Source organism: Hakea prostrata, chromosome 1, assembly GCF_041222555.1.
Source record: "Hakea prostrata isolate BN-2017 chromosome 1, UWA_Hpros_2, whole genome shotgun sequence".
In the NCBI taxonomy this organism is placed as follows: Eukaryota; Viridiplantae; Streptophyta; class Magnoliopsida; order Proteales; family Proteaceae; genus Hakea; species Hakea prostrata.
Window position 1 is genome coordinate 59,868,252 of NC_142600.1, and position 9,235 is coordinate 59,877,486.

Genomic DNA, 9,235 nt, shown 5'->3' on the forward strand with positions numbered 1-9,235 from the left:
GTTGGGTGAGATTTGAATCGGTCATTCAAGATTTTTTAGTTATACAAGATTCGAGGATGCAAGTAAGTAGCCTTCGTCAGTAATCTTCTCCATGCCCCCCGATCGGTGGACTAAAAATTATAGTAAAGGGGTCAATGGTCAAAGTTAATCTTAGGGGTGCAAGTGTGGCCCTGGCGTCCCAGACCCACCCTAAGCCCGCTCTGAGCCCGAAGAGGGCTTGGGCTAAAGATTTTGGCCCTAAGGGCGGGTTAGGGTCAAAATATTCTAACCCTAAACTAGGGCCAAGGGCGGGCCTGTGATTACTCTCTGGCCTGTCCAGCCCATCCTGGCTCGTCCCTGATTTTGGCCTTAATCTTGGCCCTGATTCTGGCCCTGATTCTAGCCCTGATCTTGGCCCTGATTTTGGCCCTGATTGGCCCTGATTTTGGCCTTGATTCTGACCCTGATATTGGCCTTGATTCTGACCCTGATATTGGCCCTGATTCTGGCCCTGATTCTGACCCTAATCCTGGCCCTGATCCTAGCCCTGATCTTGCCCCTGATATTGGCTCTAATCTTGGCGCTGATCTTGGCCCTGATTCTGGCCATGATATTGGCCCTGATTCTGACTCTAATTTTGACCTTGATCCTAGCCCTAATCTTGGCCCATGATTTTGGCCCTGATTTGAGTATGGACCCTCCACCCATATGGAGAGGAATTAATTATAATCCACATGGATGAATATTTGACACTTGTCAAATTTTAAAAACATGATCATGTTTTGTAAAAAAATTAATAATAATAAATTATATCTTCATTACCAATGTAGTAAGCATCCACCTGATTTTGGCCCGATCCTGACCCTAATTTTGGCTCTAGTTTAATGTTAATTTGACCCTAATCATGTATTAGATTTTTACCCTAACATTGATATAACTATAAGTCTCGACTTTGACCATCAATCATTTTGTTAATATTAGACTATGAGTTCATTTTTTATATAATTTTTAAGATAATTTTTATTTTTCGAATTAAGTCATTTTTAGTTCCAAAAAATTATTGACTTTTTTTTGGACTAAGGCGAGATAATATATTATAAATAATAAAAGCTAGTATATAGAGAATTAAGGATTCACATCCTCTGTAATTCCTTTCCCTACAATTCCCTCATAGGATTGTGCCATGTGGAATTTAAGTAATCCAAAGGTTATCTAAGAAACTAGAGTTTAAATAAAATTCAAATTTAGTTTAAATTGGATAACCTTTGGATTACTTAAATTCCACATGGCACAATCCTATGAGGGAATTACAGGGAATTGTAGGGAAAGGAATTACAAAGGATGTGAATCCGAGAATTAATATCTAACCCCAACTTCTAATCATGAATATTGACATCCTTCTTTTGCCTCCAATGTGATATTTCAGAGAAATTTTTTTTTATTAAGTACAGATAGCTATGTTTGTAACTAAAATATAATTTTCTTTAACTACGAAGAAAATATCAATACTAAATTATCGTTGATTTACTTGTTAACAAAGTTTTGAATATGATTTTTTTTTTTTGTTGAATAAGGATATAAATGGGATGGGTTTTCGCTTGAATCATCTTATATTTCTATGAATTTTATTTTTAGTTTACTTATGATACTTTTATTTTTTTTATGAATTTACATTTGTTATTTTAGGTCCAAGAATATGACCAATTAAGGCTAGGGCCAAGATAGGGTCAATCAGGGCCAAGGACAAGGCTAATTAGGATTAGGGCCAATTAGGGCCAAGGACAAGGTCAATTAGGGCTAGGGACAAGGCCAATCAACGTCAGGGCCAGGGCCAGGGCCACTTTGGGCCAATCAGGGCCAACCCATCCCGACCCGGCCCAATTAGGGCCAATTAGGGCGGGAATGGGCTTGGCTTGGCCTAGTAGGGCTTAGGGCCAGGGAAAATAATCCTAGGCCCTGAACTAGGGTCAGGGCGGGAATGGGCTCAGATTAGAACATATAGGGCTGGGCTTGGGATTGCAAAAGCCCGACCCAGCCCGGCCTAGTTGCAGCCCTAAAAGTTATTCTAGTTATACTCCTCTTCCCTCGATCCAGAGCCGACACTCAAATCACTTCCTTTTTATTTGTTTATTTATTTATTGTTTGCATATTTTATTCTTGCTTTTTATTTATGCATGTTTTTATGTATTTTTATTAGATGATGAATCGTTAGATTATGTATGTCTTACTTTTATTCTCAATTCGATCGTATTAGATGTTTGTGTTAGGACTGCTCATTTAGTTTAATTAATTAGATAAATTTTTTGAATCCTTGCACTCTCGGATTACCAATAAGAAGTTAAATTCTAAAGTGACATATCTTCATGAGATCGACCTGTTAGCTACAAGATACTATGCACTTGCGGTCACTTTGAAAAAGATATTCTAGTTATTGAGTTTCAATTATTTTCAAATAGCTTGAGAATAATATCAGTATTACATTCAAAGACTTTGGACAAAACTCATCCAATGTAACAAGAAGAATGATGTTAGGCATGAGATTCTATACTATAGTGTGTGGGAAATTTGAAGGTTGTCAAAACAATTGAACAGAAATATACCAAAAATGATGTTCTTCATGCATGCATTAGTGAATTTTTCAAAAGAATACCTACCTTCAAATTTCATTAGTTTACTATGAATGACCAAGTAAAATATGTTTTGAAAGTTTTTTCATTAGTTTACCATATATGTTTTGAAAGTTTTTTCATTAGTTTACCATGAATGACCAAGTAAAATATGTTTTGAAGTTGCAAACTTCAGATACTTTTTTTATTTTTTTTATTTCCTTTTTGTTGGTAAAAACTTCAGTTACTTGAAATGGAAAATATATGGGCTTCTTTTTTCTTTTCAAATTTTCTTGCTAGTAAGGCTTTCTAGGGCTTGAAGATTATAGGGGATGGAGGAGAGAGAGGCTCTAAGAAATTCGGATGAGAGAGAAAATTTTGGTGATGACTGAAATTTGCAACTACCAGGGGGAGGGGAGGACCTCCGATTAGCTTAGGGGTCTGGTAGGCAGGTTTCTTACTCTAGTGTAGGGGAGGGGCTCAGGAGTTTCCCTGTAAAACCTTCTAGAATTGATTTAGGCTGAAAAATACTGAAGTGTGGTGATCCCTTGGCATAGTATGAGATACACTGAACCAGTTCAGGTTTGCTCTAATTGGCATGTATGACTTCTAGAAAACCATTATGGATGAGGTGTGAAAGTAGGTGAAAGCATCAAAAGTGGGGTTTGCAATCAGCTTGCGTTCAATAAGGTGGGGGTTTGTAGTTTTACAATTCAGTTTCGCAATTCGTGTGGTTTCAACGATGGAAGCCAGACTTTAACATTAGTGAGATTGGTTTGAGTGCGTCTCTGGAGTTGACATTAGAATATTGGCATGTTTTGTGTACTGTTTTCCATCGCCAAGGCAAGAGGCTGTCCTATTGCTCTGGACAATGGGACGAAGCATGGAATGATTGAAATGTTACCAGAATGCTAGGAAATTACTAAAATAGTGCTTACAAACCAACTCCCAATCATAGCTGACATTGTAATTGTCACACCCTACCCAGCCGGATCCGGCCATACCCGAATACCCATGGGGGTGATACACCGCAAGACCTAGGTTCAATGACAAATTCATACAACACATGACATAGCATAATTAAAAGGACAAGACTAAATCAAGTTCAAGTATAAAGTTATCAAATCTGAATGATCAAAAGGTTACAGTCATCAATTATCTAAAGTTAATCAAAATGGAATCAGAGTTGAAGGAAGCATAGTTTGTTGCAGCAAATATTAAACTAAATTGATTCTCTAATGGAATCCAACCTCATAAGAATAGTATTTGCACAGGCATGAAGCTCCATGTGAACCTACATCTTCTTCAGTCACTCCTTCAAGAAAGTCTGTCGGCGACGAATCCTCCACTTGGAAGGAGTCCTCATAACCTGCAATATATTCTAATAGAAATAGACATATAAAGAGGAATGAGTTCAACAGAACTCAGTGAGGTCAACTCAACATCATATTATGCATTCGTCCACAAAATTTTCACATCAAACCGTGCATTCATTCACAAGATTCCACACCACACATATAGCATGAGTATCGACAACATAATTATGATAATGACATGATATATGAATGATTATGATATTATGCTCCTAACTCTATCATGGGGTCTCTATGATAGACACGCATTAAGTTTATACACCAATCTCCTTTGGGCGTCTCAATCACTCTCCCTCAACAAGATACGTCTATTGGGTTCTCTGCAGTTGTTGGGTAAAGTTCAGTCAAGCCATGGTTGGGGTATAAGTCACCACTCTCTCTCATCATCGTTTGGTATGAGATTTGGCGCGTGTCAAGGATAATCCTAGCCCAGTGCAAAGTCATACAGTCTCGTACTACATATGGTTCAGATATCTCCCCTCATGCCTAGTGCCCTTTTGGTTCGATATCTTCCCACCTATGAATAGAATCCTCAACGGGAGGCATCTGTTGGATACCATTCATTTACCCAGTGGTCATCCACATATAATGGATAGGATGCTCTCCATGTCCTCTCACGGATCATTTCACTAGTCTTGAGTGCCCAGGAGCCCTTATCTATTATATGCAACCCTACCTCTCTATGATGATAGTGAGTCTGCTTGACACTCAAGACCCAGCCACTAACATCACGGGTTAATTGGCTTCAATACCCCTGCCGGAAGGGTATACTCATGAGGTTACCTAGCCAAACACTTCTAGACACTTAGCATTCATGTACTTAGCTCTAGATGCATATTCATGTAAGTTCACTAGGGTAATAGGCGAACCCACAACCCTAGTTTGAAACATAAAATAAAAAGAGTAATTTAATCCAACATCATCCATATATCTTCACATCAATATTTTAGGATTTGAAAATAAAAGAAAAACTCACTCCATTCAATCTCATCCATCTCATACATTCTCATAATATTTTCAAAGAATATTGAAAATGGAAGCAAACATACTTTTTACCTTTCATTCGTGCAAAGTCCCACACATGAACACAAGAAAATGCAAGTATGAGAGGTTAGAAACTAAAAATAGGGTTTTAAACATGAAAAATCCGATTCTGCCCCGAAGCTGGAAAATAGGTGGGGGGTTGGGGCGGTCAACTGGCCGTTCAGCTTGTCCCAAGTTGACCCATCAAATGAACTCCGATTTTGGTGATTTTTGGCTTGTTGGAAAGGTCTTTCGATGATCTCAATTTGATACCTTATTCGCGTCAATCGGATTCTCCATTGTTGATCTACGGATGTTCCAAAATCATCATTTTTACACCATCGTGATTAATCTTTTCTCTTCACTTAACTCTAGGAGAGTTGATGAGTCATCACAAGGGTCATCTACCAATATTAGTTTTATTTCCAACCCTTCAGGCTCCACTTGAATGGCCCACATTTATCGTCAACTCGAGGCCTGGTTTTCTCCATTTTGAAGCCACGGGTTAAAGGGGTAGAAATCTGGGGGATTTCATATTAATTTTGCAGAAACAGAAACGGAAAATAGTGCAAGTCCCAATCCTTTAAATGTTAAGAAAAAACACTTCGCTTGAAGAGTATATATGGAGCTTACTTTTGTACCAACATGTGAATATGATGAAATATAAATAGTGAGATGATCTGCCTACTCAACATATTGTAAAGTTACGTATAATGCTATTGATACATGAGATTTTTCCTTTTTTTTTTTTTTTTTTTTTAATTTAAGTAAGATACAAAGTAAAATAAACCCTACCAGTAAAATACTGCCATTAGAGTATATTTGGTTCCTCTCCAGTGTAGGAGTCCGCCTATCAGAGAATATTGATATGAGTTTTAAGTAAGAACAAGAAAGCAATTTGTTTTACAGGAAAATAATCAAATCATATTACAGATAAACTAGGGTTTATGTCGTTGTTCACGTGTTAGATGATGGATATTATTAATATTATCATCATCATCGTTTAAGTTAGCAATCTACATAGTCATGTCCCAATCCAATAAATTGAGTCGATCTCTTTTTTGTCAAGAAATATCCAATACCTAAGCGATGTCACCAATCCATATCAAATTGACCAGAAATAGATCCTTTGAACGATTCCATGCTCTATCTGCTCTCTCTGTCCTTTGGCATAAACAATGATCAGTTCCATTCTTTTTCATTTCATATTTTTACTTTTTTGGCTAGATAAGGCTTTTTAATAAGGTATCCATTGTCTGCATTAAAAAAAATTCAAGGTTGAAAAATCAACAAGTCCAATGTTTTGATGGGGTAGTTGAGGAAGCCCAGTATATATATAAAAGGCATTTGATAATTGTTGATTTCAAACTTAAAAAATAGTTTTGATATGCAATTAATTCATTAATTACTGAAGAGTATGGTTTCAGCTTATCATCTGCTGTGACCATTTCATACATTTTAGTTCCTGTCAACTATGAATCACCACTACCATAAGATTAAGATGGCATGTTGCGAATTCAAATTGACTTAATCCGCACCGGCGGGGCCTGCCCGTCACCCTCTCTAATCACCACTATAAATTGCAGTTCAGTTCGATCACAGAAATGAGCATGTATTCTTGTGTTTGTGTGTGTTTAAGTACTACTTAGTAACTAAACACACCACGCTTAAAGAGTTTATCAACAATGGATAGAGTCAATGGAGAAGGGGAAGTTGAGAATAGCAGGATTGGTGATCATGAAGCTGTAGGTAACAAAATGATAATCAAGCATTTGTTCCTCAGAATCTTCTTGTTCTTACTGTCATTAACTGCTCTGGTGGTGATGGTCACTAGCAAGCAAACCAAGCTTGTCATGACTCCTTATGTCTCCCACCCAGTCAGTTTAACTGCCAGATATAGTGACTTTGATGCCTTGGTGTAAGTTCCATACACATACAGTCAATTACTTTTCAATTAAGAATTTTAATTAATTATCTTTTAATCCTGTTATTGATTATATGCCCTACTCGTTTGTATAGATACTTTGCGGTTGCAGTCTCAGTTGCTCTCGCCTATGGTCTCATTACTTCACTTGCAACCTTCTTGGCCATGAGAAAGCGTTGTTCTTCCAAAAGCCTAATCAAGTTCTATTTGGTGTTAATGGCTCACGACGCAGTAAGATCTTTATTAATCAAGCTTAAATAATGAAGAAAAGGGTATTATCATATAATAAAAGAATGGATTATTTTATTTTATTTTTTTGGGATGTCTTGGTGCAGGTGATGATCGGGATAGTGGCGGCAGCCACCGGTGCTGGTGGTTGTGTTGGTTATCTTTCCCTAAAGGGGAATTCTAAATTAGGATGGAACAAGGTGTGCAATATATATTCCAAGAATTGCAAGCAAATTTTGGTTTCAATTATAATGTCCTTGGGCATTTGCCTTCTTCTTGTCTTGCTTGTTTCACTTTCGGCTTTGTCAGTTCAACGGTTGGCTCGTAAAGCATTGAACTAGACTGTAACTGTAATTGCTTCGAGAACTCCATAGTTATCAAGTGTGTTCTCCTTATCTTCAACTCAAGAGTACTTTGTGTTTGTTCTTCAAGTATGAGAAACTTTAGGGTTTTATGCAGCCATGCAAGTGCATGTAGTCTGTTTAGAGAGAAGTTGTATCATGAAACTATGAAGTTCTTATAAATGTATAAATTTGTGCCTTTTTAAGATGGAGAGGGGTTCAAAACTGCATGAACATGAAAGACGTACAACTTAAGAATTCAAATTGACTAATTCAATCTATACTTGCAAACCCTAATCCAGAATTGAATGAATTGATGATTCATCTCATCTACTTACTCCGTTTGTTCACCTATCTCCTTTCAAGCTCTGTATGTGCCTAAGTATTGATTTTGAAGGATTTCTGGGTAGATGAGTCTAAGTCTGACTCATTAATAACTCATGAATTCATAATCAAAAAGCTTGAAAGAAGACTTAAACACAAGCTTAAAAAGTACACGAGTTGAATTCAAATTTAATATTTTGAGAAGCTACAGTATAAAAAATATTTGACTATTTTGCTACCATGTGTTCCACAACTTCTTATTAATATAGCCTTATCTTTCTTTTTTGTCCCTCATGAGGAATAATTAACCATAGTTCATGGTGCTACAAGGATATCCAATTCTTTCGGGGACTATGTGATGGAGGAGAGAGAAGCTCCAAGAAATTCGGATGAGAAAATTTTGCCGATGGCTGAACTTTGCAGTCACCAGGGGGAGGGAAGGACCTCTGATATGCTCAGGAGGGGTGGTAATAGGCAGGTTTCTTACACTGTTGTGGTAGGAAGGAGTTCAGGAGTTTCCTTGGAAAACCTTCCAGAGCTGATACAAATTGAAAAATACAGGCACGTGGTGATCCCTAAGGTAGAATATGAGATGCAGGGTAACCAATTCAAGTTTGCTCGAATTGGCAGGTTTGATTTCCGAAAAACCACTATGAATGAGGTGTAAGAGGTGAAAGCATGGAAAGTGGGGGCAACAGTCAACCTGCGTTCCATACGGAAGGCATTTGTAATTTCTAAATTTAGTACTAGTGTCGATATGGTCGATGTTTGGAGACGTGGTCCATGTAGGATTGATTCACAATTGGTGTGGTTTCAACTATGGAGGCCAGACTTTAACAATAATGCTGCATAACCTTCCACGAAATTGGTTTGGGTACGTTTCCCAAAGTTGTCGTTAGAATATTGGCATGTTTACATATTCTTTTTTTATTATGAAGGCAGTAGGTCGTCCTATTGCTCGACAATATAACATAGTAGATAATGTTTGGGACTTTTACCGTTATCCTGATAGAAGTGGATAAGAAATCGGAGCTAGTGAATGAGGTTCAAGTTGAGCGACTTGAAACTGGATCAGGAAATGTATTCAGTTTTATTAAAATAATGAATTTGTTGGATAAGTTGAGTAACAAATAACAAATTAAAACCAAAGGAATGAACATGTAATACATCTGTGAGAGGTAAAGTGGGTATAGGGCTGCAATTCCCAATATGTGTAACAGGAACAAAACCACCATTTGGAAGCGAATAGATTGGGTGTGGGGAACAAGACTATCCGAATGAAATAAAGACAAATCTGAAACCATATGAAGACTGGCACCAGAATCAATAACCCATAGAAAAGATACTTTACATACAACATTTGCCAATGGTGGAATGTTATCAGATTCCAACAGAGATAGAAGTTTATGATACTGATTTGTGGTGAAAGATGGCACA

At 37.4% G+C, this 9,235-nt stretch overlaps 1 protein-coding gene across 1 annotated transcript; it reads left to right on the plus strand.

Annotated features, from left to right (window-relative positions):
- Positions 1–6,619: 6,619 nt before the first annotated feature.
- Positions 6,620–7,665, plus strand: LOC149029237 (CASP-like protein 1). Its single transcript, XM_089150240.1, has 3 exons — positions 6,620–6,899; positions 7,001–7,136; positions 7,241–7,665. The coding sequence occupies exons 1-3, from the start codon at positions 6,667–6,669 to the stop codon at positions 7,472–7,474; spliced, it is 603 nt and encodes a 200-aa protein (XP_089006366.1). The 5' UTR covers positions 6,620–6,666; the 3' UTR covers positions 7,475–7,665.
- Positions 7,666–9,235: the final 1,570 nt, after the last annotated feature.

Coding starts and splice junctions, on each gene's coding strand:
- LOC149029237 (XM_089150240.1), top strand. CDS start 6,667: ATGGATAGAGTCAATGGAGAAGGGGAAGTTGAGAATAGCAGGATTGGT. Junction 6,900..7,000: donor AGTGACTTTGATGCCTTGGT/GTAAGTTCCATA, acceptor TCGTTTGTATAG/ATACTTTGCGGTTGCAGTCT. Junction 7,137..7,240: donor TGTTAATGGCTCACGACGCA/GTAAGATCTTTA, acceptor GTCTTGGTGCAG/GTGATGATCGGGATAGTGGC.